The sequence below is a fragment of the Hemitrygon akajei genome, chromosome 13 (assembly GCF_048418815.1).
Source record: "Hemitrygon akajei chromosome 13, sHemAka1.3, whole genome shotgun sequence".
NCBI lineage: Eukaryota > Metazoa > Chordata > Chondrichthyes > Myliobatiformes > Dasyatidae > Hemitrygon > Hemitrygon akajei.
This window is the reverse complement of record NC_133136.1, coordinates 40,937,229-40,956,871: the sequence shown is the minus strand read 5'-3', so window position 1 is coordinate 40,956,871 and position 19,643 is coordinate 40,937,229. Positions and strand designations below refer to the sequence as shown.

General features: G+C 37.9%; 1 protein-coding gene across 1 annotated transcript in view; it reads right to left on the bottom strand.

The window, feature by feature from the left end:
• The window catches only part of map3k1 (mitogen-activated protein kinase kinase kinase 1, E3 ubiquitin protein ligase), an 82,207-nt gene continuing 62,564 nt past the window's right edge, over nucleotides 1-19,643 (bottom strand). Inside the window, exons 13-20 of the mRNA XM_073064459.1 lie at nucleotides 19,280-19,478; nucleotides 15,184-16,489; nucleotides 14,302-14,454; nucleotides 12,110-12,272; nucleotides 9,945-10,076; nucleotides 9,271-9,413; nucleotides 6,070-6,201; nucleotides 1-3,626 (exon numbers count right to left, since the gene is read on the bottom strand). Coding sequence (XP_072920560.1) covers nucleotides 3,480-3,626; nucleotides 6,070-6,201; nucleotides 9,271-9,413; nucleotides 9,945-10,076; nucleotides 12,110-12,272; nucleotides 14,302-14,454; nucleotides 15,184-16,489; nucleotides 19,280-19,478 — 2,375 coding nt within the window. The 3' untranslated portion in view covers nucleotides 1-3,479. The remainder of the gene's footprint in view (nucleotides 3,627-6,069; nucleotides 6,202-9,270; nucleotides 9,414-9,944; nucleotides 10,077-12,109; nucleotides 12,273-14,301; nucleotides 14,455-15,183; nucleotides 16,490-19,279; nucleotides 19,479-19,643) is intronic.

Genomic DNA, 19,643 nt, shown 5'->3' with positions numbered 1-19,643 from the left:
TTTTTCCAAAAAAACTTTTATTTACTAGAAAGACAAAATAACAACAAAATAGGTCCAAATTATGCTATAAAATGTTTCAAAATGGGGTAAAAATTTCAATAATTAAAATATTTGATATATTTAAAATTACAAAGGATACATTTAACCAAATTTTTTCAACCCTAGAGATTTTTTAAAATTTTGCTTGCACAGCAAGGTGCTAATAAAAGTCAGCCCTTAAGACCTGGAAATTTTAGAAATTACAGTCACATAGCAAATATAGTTTCATTGTGAAAGTGTACTTTGGTAGAAGAACTATAGGACACCTGAGGTAGTAGAAACTGGAATAAAACAGCAGTAGACGTTATTTACAATTTAAGAAGTACCAAATAACAATAAGAACAGCACAAATAATTACACATAACATTTTCAATCCAGCTCTGATCCAAAGAAAGAATATTACATCACATGTGCATAAAATAAAAGAAAATTACACAAAATACATCACAATTTACCAGCAAGCTGAGGGCAATGCAAACAATCTCAATTAAAACACATCTTGAAAATAAAAAGCATCAACTTTTTAAAAACAATCCAGATGCTGAGATCTATGAAGTAATACTGATTAGCTGAGGTTCATCAGTTTAATGCCTTTGTCAGAAAGTGAAAATATGACAAAAACATCTCCAGTATAAAATGGCAAGTGTGCATCTTTTAAAGCTCACGAGGAAACACTTAAAACTTATTGACTTGAAAGGACCACAATACAATTCAAAGTTGTCAATACCATAAGGAGCCAGTAGTATCCAGTGTGCTTACAAATACCTCTGTACTCCTTTTAACTCTTCAAGCAATAAAAGCACCTTTCTAACCAATAAGGAATGTAACATAATATTAACACAATCTTTATAAAAAATTAGTATTTTCAGGGCTTCACATTATAAGTGGACTTTTAAAAAATAATTGAAAATAGGGACAAAAATCCCTCACATCATTGACACTTAAAATCTTATGTTTTTTCCCCTAACCCTTGTATATTAATTTGACACAAACATTTTTATTTACCAAACTTGCCACAGTTACAGTGGTAACAATAATTAAAAATTTGTAAAGACAGTCAAAACTTATTGCTGGAAGAGTTAAAATACCCAAATGACAACATCTTTAGGATGCAAGCTTTTATAAGCCAACCACTTCTTGAAACATTAACAAAATATTTAGATTCACTATAAAATGTCCACGTAAAATGCCATTTTTTTCAGCCTAAATACATACCTAAAATTTGATCATGTCAATCAGAATTAATTTTTATTTTAAAATACTGATTGATGCAAAATATGATATTTTCAATTGTTTTCAATCCAATAGTGCTACTTTACATACAGCAATATGCATTTTCTTTTCCAAACATCTTAAAAAAAGAGCAGTCGACAATTCAGGTGATCTCAATAAAGTGATGCAGCTAATTCAAACTTACATTTCTCTATAGTTTACGGAAAAAGAGGCGATGAAAACATTCACACACTTAAAAACTTAAAGGTGTTGCATGTAATTTTTCAACATGCTTCTTAATCAACTAAAGTTTCTTAGCATTAAATCACCTCTATCCTGCAATAGATCACTGAATGAAGGGCTAACATTTAAAATGATTATTCTGTAGGGAAGGGCACATCAGTTTGCACTAAAATTTAAATATTAAGATATTACAAAGGGGAAAAATCAAGTTGAATATTAAATATGATAACAATGAATGAAAGCCTCTGAATGAAAGAAATCTGCAGACCAAGGATCAAATAATTTTTTTGTCTTTTTTTGTTCTGAAGCGTAAAGTAGTAAGACTTTTCGCAAACCTCCCAGAATCATACAGCAGTTAACAAAACTGAAGTTCAACTGATTTAAATATTTACATATTGAAGTTGAATAGAAAGTAGCACAAGTGAAACTGCAGTAGATTCTCAATATTTATCAACAGGAACTGAGCTCAGGTTTAAACAGTACATAATACTGTACAAATTTTATAAGGGACACTGATTATTTGACAATGGAATTCCAAAAGCAACTTGTTTAGCATTTTACAAGATTCATTTTCAATATTTTTTGTAACTCAATAGCTGAATTATGGCGAAATTTTTTTTTACAAATAGTTTGTTTTTCAAAAATTACCCTTCCCTGAATATTAAACAAATTAATCCCTAAGTAATTACCAGAATTATTTCAAATACTAGTAAAACAACTTGTCCATTAAAACTGGACAAAGATACAGTAGGCACCTTCCTAGTAAATTGGCCAATCAGCTGAAATGATTTTCTAACTTCACTGTCTTCACATTGAAAACCTATAATCAAGTACTTAAATGGATTGCTGAAGGTAATAAAGGGTAGAATTTCCCCTAGGCAGCGCACGTTTTTCCTAGTTTAAATGTACTGAAGACGACCACAAAAGAATAAAAGACTGAGAAATTTCAAGTCTGGTTAAAATTGCAATCCTTTCTGCTAGTTTCTTCGAATAGCATTCCAAATCTGATTCCACCCACAAAACCAGAGACTTTATTAATATGGCAAGTGTTTGTGATGCTTCGAGAAAGCACTTACAATTAAGGCACGATGGCAATAATAGACATTTTTAAAACTAAACATTAAACTGATTTTTAATATTTAACAATTAAATTATCAAAGCCATCTTCAGTGATTTAAACCTGGGCTACTCATAAATGGGGGTGGGATACATTAAAATACTTTAAAACAAACTATTTTCATCTGAATGAAAACTGTATCATGTTACCACATTTAAACACATCTTTTATACACAAAATTTAAAAAAAAAGTCACTGTTTACAATGATACAGATTGTGCTGGTTGATGATGGGACTTTACTTTCATTGATCTGAAACCCAAGCAAATAGCATCCAATTTCAAACTCAGTGCAATTCTATGTGCAATTTGCATTTGAATAAGCTGATTGCGCTCAAAGTGGAAACTCTACCCCCAGATATCTCAGCATTAAACCCAGAAATAAATCCTTTACCAGAACTTCTGTACATAAGCTTAATAAGGGGAGAGTCTGGTATTGTTGACATGTTACTTCAGAAGATAACCAATGGCAGCTTAAAAACAGCAAAAACTCATAGGAGCCCCTCAGCTGCTAGTATTGGCTGAAGAAGTACTCCAATGAAGAATTTCTCTCAACTGCCCTACAGCAGATCCAAAAACCATTTCTGGCCAACAAGGACAAGTCTAATCAATAAAAAGGCACAACTTTTACAAGCAAGAACAAGACATCTGCATACTATTTAGAAGTATAACTCCTTGCACGGTAGTCATTTCCTGAGACAGGCTCCGTTTGGCTTTGCTGCTTTAACTTCAAACTTGAGGCCAGTTCATCTGCTTATATAGCTCTACAACATACTGCAGGACAACACTTGGGCATTTTCTTTGTTTCAGTAGTTTTCTCTTGCACAGCTTTTTTTTCTCTCCCCCCCCCCCCCCCCCCCATAGTATTCTTCACCATGTTCGGAATACTGGGTGTTTGAGCAGCTCCCGTGATGGAGGTCTATCCTGGGGTTGAAGCTCCAAGCACCGAAGAGCCACATCTCGCAATGCTGGGGATAAATGATTTGGAATTGTCGGGGCACTCGTTGCACTGGCAATCTGTTGAATTGAAGACAAAATGCAACATTTACACACAATTCCTGGTATGCATTAATAGTCAAATTTGAAAATAACAATCCTTGTGCAAATGTGGCTTATAAAATTTTAAATTGTAATGCAATATCCTTAATTGGTATGATAGACCAAATGCTAGTTTGGTTTTATTCAATGCTCTGACCATTTCCTCCCTTCGGTCATGATTAAAATATACTCAGAGTAAATACACTATGAAAGCAGGCCCTTTGGCCCAACTAGTTCATGCAGAACACAGCATCCTCCTGCCATAACCCTCCACTCAATGTAGCCATCCAAGTGCCTCTTAATTTTAACACTTGTCAGTATTCTGCCATTCTTTGAACATGTTCTACCCAGCTTGACTGGCAAAATGCAGCAGCTCAGTTCACCCCAGCTGAAATCCATTTGCCATTCCTCAGCCCTTCTCCTTAATCGATCAAGATCTCTTTGAAATTGACTGTAACCTGCTTCATTATCAACAAAACACCCTGATTTAGTATCAACAACCTTGCTAATTTTGCCATGAACATTCATACCCAAATTACTCACATGAATAATAATAACACTGACCACTGGAGCATCCCACTAGTCACAGGCCTCCATCCGGAGAACTGATCTTCAACCATCACCCTCTGCTTCCTATCACTGAACCAGTCTGAAGCTGCATCATTGGCTCCCCTTAAATCCCATGCAGTCTAACTTACCAGATCAGCTTGCTATGCAGGTCCTTGTCAAAGGCCTATTGACACATCACCACCCACTGCATTATTTTCATCTATCCCTTTAGTTACCTCTGAAGAATTCCAGATGATTTGTCAGACCTGCCCTCCCACACATAAAACCATGCCGAATATTCCTGATCAAGCTGTAACTATCCAAGTGATGGTAGATCTTGTCCCTCAGAATTCCTTCCAGTCCTTTCAATCAACTGAAGTCAGGCTCACCTTCCTGTAGCTCCCTGTCTCATCCTCACTGCCCTTCCTGAAAAACTTAATTGTACCAGTGTTCTGAAATTTGCCATTAGCTAATGATGAAGCAAATATCTCTACGAGGCCCAGCATGATATTTTTTCCCTGGCTTTCCACGAGGTCCAGGGGTGCATTTGGTGAGGTGTTGGCAATTTGCCCAGTTTATTGTGCTTCAAGGTTGCAGGCATCCCCTTCCATAATATTCATAAGATCCAAGACCTTGCTACTCATTACCTCATTTCTCTGGCATCCATGATATTCTCCTTAGTATACACAGAGGAGAAATAGTCATTATAATCTCAAACATCTCCCACAGTGATTTTTAAGAGGTCCTAGTCTCCCCCAGAGCCCTCCTTCTGTTATTATAACTGAATAACCTGTTGGGAATCTGAATCAGAATTAGGTTTATCACTGGCATATATCGTGAAATGTTTTGTTTTGCGGCATATGTAAGTATATTTTTAAAAAGTGCTGAAACACAGCAAAAAAAAGTGAGGGATTATCTTTAACCCTGTCTGAAAATTCCATCTCATACGCTCTTTTTGCCCTCCCGATTTCCCTATTATACCTGGTTTAAACTTTTTTTTAATGTAAATATCTTTCTTTTTCCTTACCAGAGCAGAGTTTTCTAAATTTGGTACCTCAACCCTTCACCATTAAGGGGAAGCAACACACACAAAATGCTGATGGAACACAGCAGACCAGGCAGCATCTATAGGGAGAAGCACTGTCGACATTTCAGGCTGAGTCCCTTCGTTAGGACTGTCCTGATGAAGGGTCTCGACCCGAATCGTCGACAGTGCTTCTCCCCATAGATGTTGCCTGGCTTGCTCTGTTCCACCAGCATTTTGTGCCTGTTGCCTGAATTTACAGCATCTGCAGATTTCCTCATGTGACCATTAAGGGGAAGCCCAGCCCCTGGGCTCTTGACATGATAATTTTAAAAACTATTCACTCACCTAATTTTCCATTGCCTTTAAACATTCACCCAGTCAACCTCAGTTAGACCTTGCCTAAAGCCTTCGAAGTTGGCCCTGCTCCATTTCAGGACTTTAATCCAGGGACTTGTGGTGACTGGACCCAAAGTGCTCCCCAGGTACCACTTGAGTTACATGGCCCCCTCATTCCCCAAGGTGGTCCAGTACTGCTCCTTTCCAAATATGTTCCTCACAAATTCAGCACCATCCAATCCTCTGTACTCTGAGCGGCCCAGCATTTAACAGGAAAATTGAAATCTCCCACTAGCACTGCCATACTGTTCTCACAACTACGTGCAATTTCTCAACACATACGCTCCTCAAGTTCCCACTGAGTATTGGGAATAGTTTCCTAATGCTTGGCATCACTGAACTTGTAATACTTTAAAAGGGATTACTGCTCAATACATCATACTTCACTGCAATTAATATGCATGCAGCTTTTCAAAATTTAACCTGGATAACTTCTATAATTTTCTCTACCTTAAATATAAGAGCAAGATGATTAGAGTGCTTCTCTGCATTCCAAGGCGGTTTAGCACAAGCCATCTCTATTATAACGCAACCAACGCTCCAAACGTCGCAGCTTCTGCCATATTGCTGACCCCTTAACACCTAAAGAGACAATGGATTAGGATTAATACAGCATGTGATTTACTTTAAATACTTCCAATAAAGCAATTTGGTAAGCAATACATCTTTCGTGAAGCATGCAACATTCTCCACTGAACTAAGAATATCTTATACAAAAAAATGCCAATGCTGGAAATCTGAAATATAGAAAATCCTGGAAGTAGCGAAAAGTTAGGCAGCGCCTGTGGAAAATAAAACAAAGTTCATTTTAAGGACATTTTAAGTCCTATTACTGTAATCTTTGGTTTACCAATGATAGTCAATTCATTTATCTTCTTCTGCTTGTCGGATGATTGCATTCCTTATATTAATGGCTAGATCTATTTTGTTGAATTGTAAAGAAATTAATCCCCCTACCATATTTCATTGGTTTTCTCAAACTATGTTGTGTCTAAATTTGGAAAAAATTAGAAGTGTTATATATGACCCTTCTATTAAACTTGAAAAGACTTGGAGGCCATTTATTCAATATTTTCACATGATGTAATTCAACCCCGTTCCAATCCTATTTGTTTTTCCAGTTTTGATTATTTAGATATAGATATAGATATATATATTCACTCTTAAGGTTCCAGAGCAATATCAAATAATAATGGACTAAGAGGACAGCCTTGCCCGGTACCCTGAAATAAACGAAAAAAGGGAGATCTTTGATTATTAGTAAAAACCGAGGCTACTGGAGTATGATATATCAATTTAATCCAGGATATAAATGTGGGACTAAAATTAAACTTATCAAGCACAGTAAATAAATATGGCCTTTCAACTCTATCGAATGCTTTCTCCTCATGAAATGACACATTCTGAGGTACTGTGTGAAGGAGTAGAAATAATATTCAATAATCTCCTAATATTGAAAAAAGAATAACGATTTTTAATAAAACCAGTTTGATCCTCCGAGATAATTTGAGGTAATACCTTCTCCAGCCTGGTCACCAATAACTTGGAAAAGATCTTGGAATCTACATTCAATAGAGATATTGGTCTATAGGATGCACAGTCAGTAGGGTCTTTATCTTTTTTCAATATTAAAGAAATGGAAGCTCTATAAAAAGATTGTGGTAGTTTACCTAGTCTAATTGCTTCTTCAAAAACCCTGCATAACCAAGGAGAAAGAGTAGAGGAAAAAATTTTTTTAAAATTCCACTGTATACCCATCTGGATGTGGTGCTTTCCCGGAATTCATAGAGGAAATAACACCTTTAATTTCTGCATCTGTAATAGGAGTTTCTAATATTATAAGTTCTTCAGATGATAATTTTGGAAAATTCCATTATGAACACTGGTAACTTATAAATTGGGTTAAAACCCGAACTAATAAAAATTAGGATGTGATAAGAAAGGCATTATAGGAAGACGACGACAAAAAAAATGGCGAAATCCAAAAAAGCAAGAAGTATTTTAAAAAAGAAACCGCCATCTTAGTTACACAAAAAATGAAAAGATATATATCAAAACGTTAAAAAAATTCACCTTCAGAGAATTAATAATAATGACCAAAAAATAAAATACAATGGTTAAAGTAAGTAAATTTAAAAAATTAGTACGTTGATAAAGAAAAGCTTTAATAGGAATATAAAACGTAAAATAAACCTACACCAATAACCAGAAACAAAATCTGGTTTTGGAAACAAAAATTATCTTGTAATGATCAAAACCATACATTTATTAGAGACGAGAAACCGAAGCAGTAGGATAATTCTCATCCAGAAAGCTTTGAGCATCAGATGTGGAGAGAAAAACACGTCGTGGTGCATTCCAAAGCGAGATTCTAAGTTTTGCAGGGTATAGAAGCGCTGGTTTTAGGTTTTTCTCGTAACATTCAGACATCAAAGGTTTAAAAGCGAGCCGCGCCTTCATCACTTCTGGGCTAAAATCCTCCACAAGCCGGAATTGGAATTCTCACAATTTAACCATCCCTAAACGACGAGCCAAACAAATAAGGTGCTCTTTAACATGCACATAGTGAAATCGAACAATTACAACAGGTGGTTTAGATGAAGAACTTGGTGATCGGCGCATAATTCTATGGGCACGATCAAGTAACGGAGGACTATCTGGGAAAACAGAAGGGAACGCATCCTTTAAAAGTTGAGTGACATACTTCGAGGGGTCTCCTTGTTCGATACCTTCCGGGAGACCAAGTATGCGTAAGTTCTGTCTTCTAGATCGATTTTCAAAATCGACAGTCTTGGCTTTAAGTATTTCCAACTGTTTAATCGCCAAAGATAATTTCTGCTCCAGATTCTCGATTTTCAAGTCTCGCTTCCGAGCGTCCTCTTGCAGAGTTGCGATTAAAGTTTGATGCTGTTTAATTTTATGACCAATCTTATCCAGAGAATCCTGGAAAGCCTTTAAATCTTCTTTGAAAGTTTGTCGTTGTTCTTCAAATTTTTCATTTAAGAGCTCCAATAATGTATCATAAGTCAATTCAGTGCATTTAGGATCAGTCTCTTTTTTTTTCTTTCCATTGCCGTTAGAATCTTTCCCAGGGTCTCGCCCTTTAGATCTTAAAGCCATTTCTGTACTCATTTCCTCAAAATTCACAGTACACTCTTAAAGTCCAAGAAAGTAACAAGAATCTTCTGGTGTAGGTAAAAATAAGTTAAATAAGGGTGATCATAGGTTAAAAAGTAAAGGTTATGGAGCAAATCTAGAATAGTGCTCACTCCATGAGCGTCTCCTGGTGACCTCCAAAAAAAGTGTCCATTTGTTCAAGCAATACAGTTGTTCTGCAAATGAGGATGGATACATTCCAGATTTCCCCAAACGTATTCACAAATACATTTTCTTTAGACCACACAGTGGTTCTGAACATTGGCACCTAGTCTGAAAAAAATGGATAACAGGCTGGAAAATGTAAACAAGCTAAAAGAATTTGCAACACAACTTTTCGCATTGTTTTCTCAAATGAACACAAATGACTAAGAATGTCTAGGTGCACCCCCAATATTTCTTAATGGATTATTCAAATACCAGTGACTACAGAGAAACTGCAACTGAAGTACTACATGAATACAAATAGCAAATGAAATTTACAGTTCATCTCACCTCAGGTGCCATGAACGCAATGGTTCCCAACAGCTGTCCCTGAAATTCACCTGCACCAGTGCCCTTTGATGCCAGCCTGGCTGCAGCTCCGAAGTCTGCTATTCTTAGTCGCTGTCCTGTGCTGTCAATTAACAAATTGGCACCTAGGAAACCACACGCTGAGTTAGTACAGTAATCAGCGGGGGAACATGTTATTTCCGAGTCACAATCCCAAATATCCTTATAAATATCTAATATATAGTACTATGATACAAATTGCCTAAGATTTTTGCACAGTACTGTATACTGGTTAAAATAGGAAGGTGGCTGGGTAACAAAAATAAGAGTACTTAGCTTTGATTTAGCTCAGTAGTATTAAGTGGAAGGACATAATATACAGTACTGTTAAAAGTCACAAGCAGCCTAGCTGTGTACATGTAGTTAACACTTTTGCACAGTACTGTACATTCCAAAGAAACCTCAGTATCTATAAATACTGACAGGCATGCATTTTTAAAAGGAGTAAACATGTTATTGGATATGGCTCAAAGGTTCTAAATCAAAAGGTCAGAACAAGATTGTGCTCTGCTCTGACAACACCTCAAAGCATGGCTGCTTAGAACAAGACCTGCTCTTGTTACATATATTTTTCTTTTGAACCCATTGTACTTGGCCAAGGATCAAGGCATTCTTACCTTTGATGTCCCGGTGGATGATCTGGTTCTCGTGAAGATAAGCCAAACCTCTTAACAGCTGCTCATTGTAATTAATAATAACTTGTTCCTTAAAAGCACCGTACTTGTTCAGCAAATGAGAAACAGATCCACCTAAGAGATAAAATTGCCATGTGAGAAGATTCTAAAGCTCATCATATTCTCAGTTTGTCAAATGGCAATTTTTGATTTTGCTTATGTAATGCAACACTTATCTGCTTGCTGTGTTTCTTATAGAGTGACAACACTTCAAATAATTACTTTATTCACTACTAGGGGATATCCTGAGATCATGAAAGGAACTTTACAGATATAACTTTGTCAGAGGGTAAAATGTAACATTCATGAGCTGAAGTATCCAAAATCATTCACTGTTAAATTCAAAGCATTACTTCCAACAAATAAGATGCAAATTTAATTTAATTTTAAATACTGGCACTTCACAAGGTTACATCCTAAGCCTTCTACTCAAATTCCCGCACTGTAATGACTGTAATAATGACAGGTCAGAGTACAGGAAGGGCATAGTGACATGGGACCATGACAACAACTTCTCCCTCAATGTCAATAAAACAAAAGAGCTGGTTATTGCAACACACTCAAAATGCTGGTGGAATGCAGCAGGCCAGGCAGCATCTATAGGGAGAAGCGTTGTCGACGTTTCAGACTGAGACCCTTCGTCAGGACTAACTGAAAGGTAAGATAGTAAGAGATTTGAAAGTAGGAGGGGGAGGGGAAAATGCAAAATCATAGGAGAAGACCAGAGGGGGTGGGGTGAAGCTGAGAGCCAGACAGGTGATTGGCAAAAGGGATACAGAGCTAGAGAAGGGAAAGGATCATGGGACGGGAGGCCTAGGGAGAAAGAAAGTGGGAGGGGAGCACCAGAGGGAGATGGAGAACAGGCAGACTGATGGGCAGATGAGCTGGTTATTGCCTTCAGAAAGGGGAACAGTGCATCTGCTCCTATCTACATCAACGGCAATGAGGTCAAGAGCTTCAGGTTCTTAGGTGTTGACATCACTAGCCCATCTTGGTCCAACACAGTGATATCACAGTCAAGAAATCTTATTAACATTTCTACATCCTAAGGAAGCTAATGAAATTCTGCACGTCTCCATTGGCTCTCATCAATTTTTAAAATTGATACACCAAAGAGCATTCTGCCTGGATGCACAATGGCTTGGTATAGCAACTGCTCTGCAAGTCACTTCAAGAAGCTGAAGAGTTGTGAACAAAACTCAGCCCATCATAGAAAGTAGCCTCCCCTCCGTGAGTTCAGCCTCCCCTCTATGAACTCTTTCTATACTTTTCACAGCCTCAATAAATCAGCCAGCATACTGACCCCACACACTATGGATTTCTCTTTCTCTCCCATTGGAGAAAAGATACAAAAGCCTGAAAATGTGTACCACTGAGTTCAAGTACAGTTTCTATCGCACTGTTATGATTTTGTACTTTATTGTTCACCTGTACTGCAATTTTTCCACAGCTTTTACACTTTATTCTGTATTATTATTTGACCTTCTAGCTCAATGCATTGTGTAATATTTTGGGCATTGGTGTCTCCACGTCAGGCTATGATGCAATCAAGTCAGGGTTATTCTTCATCATTATTCTTTTAAACTCCATTTTAAGTGTTTCTCTTAGTTGCTTGTTGTAGGACAACAAAGGCTTTAGATGTAGCCTAACGTCCTGACAAATAGTCTTCAAGCTGAAATGCTGACTCTCCACAGATGCTGCCTGAATTATGTTTCTAGCATTAGAAGAAACAGGGCCTTTGGCCAATGATCTTGTATTAAACTAAGTGAGCTAATGGTACTTCATCCCTTCTGTCCACACATCTTCCATATCCCTCCATTCTCTGCATATTTAAGTGCCTAAGAGCTTCTTAAACACCTCTCTGCCTCCAACATCAGCATTTTCCAGACACTTTTTTACTTTTATTTCATATTTCCAGTTTTTTTTTAAATTATTAACTTCATGGATATTTGATAGAATGTCTCCAATGCTAATCAACAGAAGGGTATCAAAATAAACTGAATAATGACAACGTTCCTATGTCAGCAAAAAGTAAGCCAGTTGAAAACATGACTTTACTTCAGAATATTGAGAATTTGGGAGGCTTTAAAAGAAATATTCATTCTTACCTGCCATCCATTCAACAAACAGATTATAATTACTCTTCTCACAAGTGGCACCTAACATCCGAATAATATTAGGATGGTTAAGGTGTCCCATCATACGGATTTCTTCCCTTAGAGTCTGTACCACTTCTTCTTGTTCAGTAGATGTGTTCCTGACATAAGTCACCTGTTTAGCAAAGTTAGAAAAGATATTACGTACTCTGAATTAACAAAATTAAGTTTCATACTCCAACATTACAAAGGACAGCAGATCAAAATGAAAACCACCAGATGAATGCAAATTCATTTTTTTTTTTAAAACCAAATTTTTTTTAAGACAGCTTTTCAACCACTATTCCTGTCCTTGTGTTATCAAAATGTGCCATCCACTTTTCAGTTTAGTCTTTTTATTAGAGTTTGGGCATCTCTGGCAAAGTCAGCATAATCTAACTTCTCTATTTGCCCTTTAGAAAACAGCAGTAAACCACCATCTTGAACCACTGTAATCCTCTGGTGTCTCCAAATGCTGTTGACTGCAGAGTCCCAGGAATTAGACTCAGCGATGACCAGCTATATACTTCAAAATCAGAGTAGTGCGCAACTTTGTGGGGAACTTTTAAATAGCCCACTATCCCGAGCTGGTGTTCCCATGCACCTGCTACCTTGGTGGTAATGACATTGAATATGAAAGGTGCTCTTGCAGAAGTCTAGACAAACAAGTGCAATGGAGTGTACAACATTTTATCATAGAGGAAGAAATTAATATTCAGACTGGTTGATGGTGTATCATCTAGTGGGTCACTTTGTCCTGTGTGGCATCGAACTTCTGAGAGACAAAAGCTGCATTTGTCCAAATGAGGCAAGTATTCCATAACTCTTCGGTGTATTTTCAGGATGCTGAAAAGGCTTTAGGGCAGCAAATTCACCACAAGATAGCCAACCTCTGACCTTTTCTTGTAGCTACTATGGTCTATTATACTGTGGCATAATTGTCACTTATCAGCCCATGTCCTAATGTTGTCCTAAACTTATGATGGAAGGTTGGTCATTGATGATGGGATAAATTGTATTGTTGAAGAATGGCTTCTATTATGATGTGAATGCTCCAGTTTTATCTTCAGAGCTTGCTTGCTGGGAACTACTAAATCTGAGAATGGAGGCATTCTTGAAGCCTCTTATTCCTGGTGCTTACAACCATTCAGACTAGATGTGGTCCACTGCATTGCTTCAATCTAATCAACTGCTGAGATCACTTCATTCCGTCTATTGCATACCATGTTTCTGTCTAGCACACGTAATCCTGAATTTGCAGCTCACTAGGTTGGCACCTTAATGTTTTGGTATGCCTGGAATGCCCTTCTACATTAATAGACCTTCTCAGCTAACTAGTATTGATAGAATGAGAGCCAACAGAACGAATCATGCGGGTCTGACTGTGTGTACTTCTGTTGCTGCTAAGATCCATTATACTTTAAGGACGACCAACTTTGAAATAAATTCTATCCATAATTGATTTTATTAAACATGACTGTAGTGCCCCACACTACTACAATCAAGGGTATCCTTGGTGTGAAGGTGAAACCTTGTCCCACAAGAATCATGAAAAGGTGATTTCTTCGAATGCTATCCTCGACAGCTACACTTTAGAGAGCACCCAGTCAAGTAGATTAATCCCTAGTTGGTTCAGACACTACTGGTCACAGTACTAGTTTGCAACTGAGATCCTTCAGGGTTCAGTGTTACCGCAATTGAATATTCGGCATCCAGTATGGAAGAACACCGATTCATCTGTTGAGGTAAGACAGTATGTGATAATTAGGTTTTCTTATCATGATCTGATGCCATGAGATGTTATGGGGTTTGGATAAGTCTAAACACCAGTCCCCAGATGCTTTCAGGGAGAACTTTGCGTTCACCGTATTACAAAATTTGAAAAGAATATCTGTAGAAAATAGTGAGTTGCAATATAAATTAATCTTTTTATGGAGATGGAAGTACTGTTTTTTTTATAAATTGCTTTAATATAGTGCCCTTAAGGTAAGCAATATTTTACATTACATTAAGCTACAAGAAGAAATAAAAGACATGACATAAAAAATTCAAGTAACTGCCAAATTTTGAGTATTAAAGTACTGCTTGAATTGGAGCAAATTTTAAATGCATCACATCTTCCTACTAGCAATTGAATACCAGAATAAGGAATATCTGAAAATTACCTGTTTCACAGCCATTAATGTCCCTGTTCCCACATCTTGTGCCTGATAACACGAAGAAAAGGCCCCTAGTCCAATCTGTTGACCTTTGAACCATTCTACACCTTCTCTGTAAGCAAGTTTTGCTTTGGTATGACCAGGTAAGGTTTCTGGTGTCTACAGGTTGAACAATTAAAAGATAAAATACTTAAAAATGAAATATATTTAATTGTAAATTACAATTTAGATTCCAAAATTACAAATATCACATTAACTGGCTTTTTGTTTTTGTTTTGGATGTTAGGATTTCCAACAACTGAGAACAGTTTAGCAGTTGGATTTAGTACAAATGTTACATAAATACATTGGCCTGAGACTTGACAGAATTCCACCATGTATTATCAGTGTATACATTCAAGAATAATTCATCTGAATTACCTACAGTACCTGTTACTCCGATAATATCAGTAAGCATTTTTCTATGGGAATAAAAGAGAATGACCAGGTGGGAAGAAAATTGGAAAAAAGAGGGAGAGGTGGTGGCAGTTAAAAGAAGAAAGAATTCCCCCCCCCCCCCCCATGTATTAATCTAATGCCACTTCTATGTTTAGATTGCAAATTAGGTCAGCAATTAGCAGTATCTCATCTGAAGCCTCTTTGGCTCCTCACCTTCCCAGCATCTCATGGAGGAATGCAGTTAAGTCATGAGTTAATCATTTTGCCATGTCAAAAGAAAGATCGTTCAAAGGAATTTTAATTATTGGCCACTTATTTTGTACACTGAAAATATTCCAAATCTAGAATGAAAATGGTTTGAAAAATCTGCTTGTAAACTTCTCCAGAAAACAAGTGATAGGAATACCAGAACGTTTTAAAGGAGAAAGGTTAAACATGAAAAACACTTACATCTAACTGAATGAGAATAACATCCTCTCCATTCTGAACTTGCAGCTGAGGAATGGTGGGAAGGGCATCCTGGGATGCTGACATAGCCAAGGCAACAGCTAATGCCGCCTCCTCCTCTGCTTCCATCTTTTCTTTGCATTTTTGATTCTGGTTAACATCATCATTGTAGGTACAGTCAGTCTCTGCCTTCTCAGGAGAGAGCACTGCAACTTCAGATTTAAATGTAACAGTACTATCACAGGCAGGCATCGAAGCCTCAAGCAAATCTTCCATACTGGAGTTTAGCTCTGCTGAAGCATCAAGGCGAAAATTATCCTCCACAGGAGTGAAAACAGTTTCATCACTGGGAATAACTGGATTGCTGCCAGAGTGGTCACTCAGTGTCAGATCTTTTAGTTCAAGCATCATACTGCTTTTACTCAAGTCAGATGGCAATTTTCCTGCTTCGTTCTGGCACGGCCGAGATGGTTTTGGTCTATGAATCTGACTGGATGCAGGGGGCTGTGCCTGGGTAAAAACTGGAGAAAGCTTTTCAGTCTCTTTAGCTCCAGTAATATCCTTAGAACAATTGTTCTGAATTGGAAGTAAAAATTTACGCTGTGCTTTTGGGGAAGACGACGCAAGTTTGCTAGGAACAAAACCCTGAGGTCTTAATTTGGAACTTTCAATAGCTTGTTGTCCAACTGAAGGATTTGACAATGAAGGAGAAGGCAAAGATGGGAAGGATGATTGGGAATGATGTAATGGAGTCATTGATGAATTAATACATTGACTCAGTGGCCTGGAACATGCTTGAATGGCTGTCTTTGGTTGTTCACAGGACACCGAATTCAATGGAAGTCTTACTGTTGAAGTATTTCCTGTCATCTCTCCCATTTCATCTGGTTTAACACCAGATTTAACGTCATGATCAGGACTCAACATATTTTTCATTACTCTTCCAGATAACTGCACTGTGTTGATTGGGGAATTATTTTCTGTAGTATTTGGTGAGTTATGTGGAGCTGAGGGTTCTACAAAGTCATCGTGTCTTCCTTCCACAGTTTGTAGGTCCTCTATACCTAATTGAATGGCATCAAGAATGTCCATCTCCTCCGCAATAGCCATCAAGCGCCGCCTCATACGCGTATAATGAGTTGAGCTGGTAACACTCAGCATGTGTATCAGTTTCAGAAAAATGTGAGGCACCCTTGCAACCATTCGTGCAGCACTGAGAAAGACTCTCCGAGACATCTTCCCAACCATTGAATGGGAATTGTCAATCGACTGCAGTGCGAAGTTCAAAAGTGACAGTAGCTTCTTGTATCTGAAAAATAAAACAGAACAAAATGCAGCAAGTTTTTTTAAAAACCTACTTAATAAGAACAAATGCAGAGTTGGAGTCATGGACCAGTGGATTTTCATACAAAGTATTCATCCATTGGAGCCACCCAGAATACACCATCAGTAGCTAAGGAAACTACAGGTTACTATAATAGATAACAAAACAACTCAAAGATTTGACTGTTCTTGTTCTCTATAATCTTCATATGGTGCACTGCCATTTAATAGCAAAATTAATTTGGGGGTGCTTACGTCTTACCAAGAAAAAAAGTTAACATTCACTCTACTGCATCAGTAGACATCCCCTCAAAGTAATTTTTTATTTTTAAAAAAGGAAAAACTTCACTCATTTTCAACTTTCTAATTTTACCAGACAACTTTGATAGTATTTTGTACCATAATTGCTGCTGGATGGAACTATAACATTGAACCTGGATAGGGATTTTTGAACACTCCAGAGTTTAGCTATTCATTATCACTTCTCTATCTAGTTCATAAAAGAACCCGCTTGGAACTTATTTTCACAGCTAAACTTTCCATGAAGTTTATTTGCATGAGTACACAAATTGATTCCATGGAACTTAGCCCATTAACATTATATATATATATATATATATAAAAAAATGAAATCTCTTCCCATTAATGGTCTCTAATAGACCATTAAATTGGTCTATTATTATGGCATTTAACCAGGTACAGAGGGAAAACTTTGTTTTGCATGCCATCCATACTGATCATTTAAACAGTGCATTCAGTATTGCCTGCTCACATTAACTCAACTTCTTCACTCAGTGCTCCACTATAAACATTGCCCTGCCCATCTCCTTGTCAACATAACCCCATCACTACACTATTGTATTTCTATTCTTCACTCACCCTGCTGGATCTGAATGGTAAGAACCTGTGATCCTTGCCATTCTTAATCTATCACTCGACATTGCATCACTGATGACATCCAGAGCAAAACAAAGTGCTGGAGGAACTCAGCAACTCAGGGAGCATCTATGGAAATTAATAAACAGTCAACCCAGACTGCATTTTGATCACTGGGGGGAAATCACCCTCCTACTGGAGAGGGGAGGCTGCATTTTGATCACTGGTGGGATTGCTCTGCTGCTGCAGAGGGACAGACCTACCACTGTGACTGGAGAATATTACCCAGGTTTTCTGCATTTTGGATATGGACTTGGACAACAGACCACCACCGTCTTAGTTTTTTGTATATGTATTCCATGTTTTTCACCCAATCTTCCTTGTTCTTTTGTGTGCCGGGAGGGGGTATTATGGGGGTCGATGAGCCTGTTCTGTTCTTGCTCATTTTTTGTGTGGGAAGGAGGATTTGAGGGTTGATGATCGTGCTGCCGTTAGTTTCTTTCTTGGTTTTGTGGCTATCCGGAGAAGAAGAATTTCAGAGTTGTACACTTTGATAATAAATCAACCTTTGAACCTTGAACATTTCAGGTCAAGACCCTTCTTCAGAATTGGAAAGGAAAGGGGAAGATGCCAGAATAAGATGGTGGGGAAGGGGAAAGAGGTGATAAGTGAAGTCAGGAGGGTGGGGAGGGGTTGAATTAAGAAGCTGCAAGAAGGTAGGCGGTAAAAAGGTAAAGAGCAGGAGAAGAAGCAACCTGATAGGAGAGGAGTGAAACATGCCAGAAAGGAAGGGCACAAGGTTGTCAAGCACCTTTGCTCCATCCCAAAATGCAGGGCTTTCCCCAATGGCCAACCATTTAAATTCCAATCCCCATTCCCATTCTGACATGTAGGTCCACGGCCTCCTCTTCTGCCACAGAGGCCACTCTCAGGTTAGAGGAGCACCACCTTATATTCCATCAAGGAGCCTCCAACCTGATGGCATGTTCTCCAGCTTCTGGTAATTTTCCCCATTCAACCTTCCCTCTTGCTCATTTCCTCATTTGGATCCCCCTCCTACCTCTTTTTGTCTCCCCACCTGCTTATCAACTCCCCCGGTGCCACTGCTGCTTCCTTTTCTCCCAAGGTCCACTCTCCTCTCCTATCAGGTTTCTTCTTGTCCAGCCCTTTACCATTTTTATTTCATTCCTCCTCCGACGCACCTGGGTTCACTAATCACTTCCTAAGCCTGTACTCCTTCCTGTCCATTCCCCACCTCTCCACTTCATATTCTGGCATCTTCCCCCTTCCTTTCCATTCTGAAGAAGGGTCTCAGCCCAAAACATTGACTATTTATTCATTTCTATAGATGCTGCCTGACCTGTGAGTTCCTCCAGCATTTTGTCTACGTTGCTTTGGATTTCCAACATCTGCAGAATCTCGTGTTTATGACGACACCTAGAGAACATTTGTAAGACACTACACAAGGGCTATCAATGGTCAGAAAAAAGGACTACAAAAGGCATAAGTTTGCAATTCCTTACTCTACTCTATATGCTGACAAGCCTAATTAAAGCACTTAAGCCTCCCCTTTGTGTCATTTAGCAGCAGAAACTAGTGCCTTGCTCAAATGCATGAATCCATTAGTTTTCTGGCTCTTTACACAAAACCTCACTTCAAAGTTGATCAATTTTGACAATTTACATAAATCAATGTTTATAAATTTTACAATAAACAAAAATAGTTACCCCAATCTACATAGATTTTATAATTAAAAAGTGAGAACTACTAGACCAGCTATAGCCTATGCACTTTTCTTTGGTAGCATTTACTCTTAATATCTATCACCTCAAATATAAAGTATGGGGTGTACTCCGCTGCCACGAGGTTATGAAAGGAATTTGAAAGAGCTGACCATTACCTTTCCAGCACAAGTTCTGTTTGAGCAATCGGACCTTCACCACCAGAAACAATGTGGGGATAGAATTCTGCAGGAAATTCCAGTAACAGTCTATCAATAAGACACAGGCGACCAAGCAAAGCCTGCCAATTTGTGGACTCTGTTGAGGTGCCCAAGATACAGTTTAAGACATAGTCAACACCTCCAACTCCAATGGACCCTATGCAAGAAGAAATAACACATGTTACCATTAGGAATTAATTTTCAAAATCAGTTTGCCAGAGAGTTTTTATTTTTGCTTACAACTAGATGAAGGTTAAAAACATGCAATGGCAACACCGCATCCCCCACCCCAACCACCCGCACAGCTCAAATTCCATTTCAC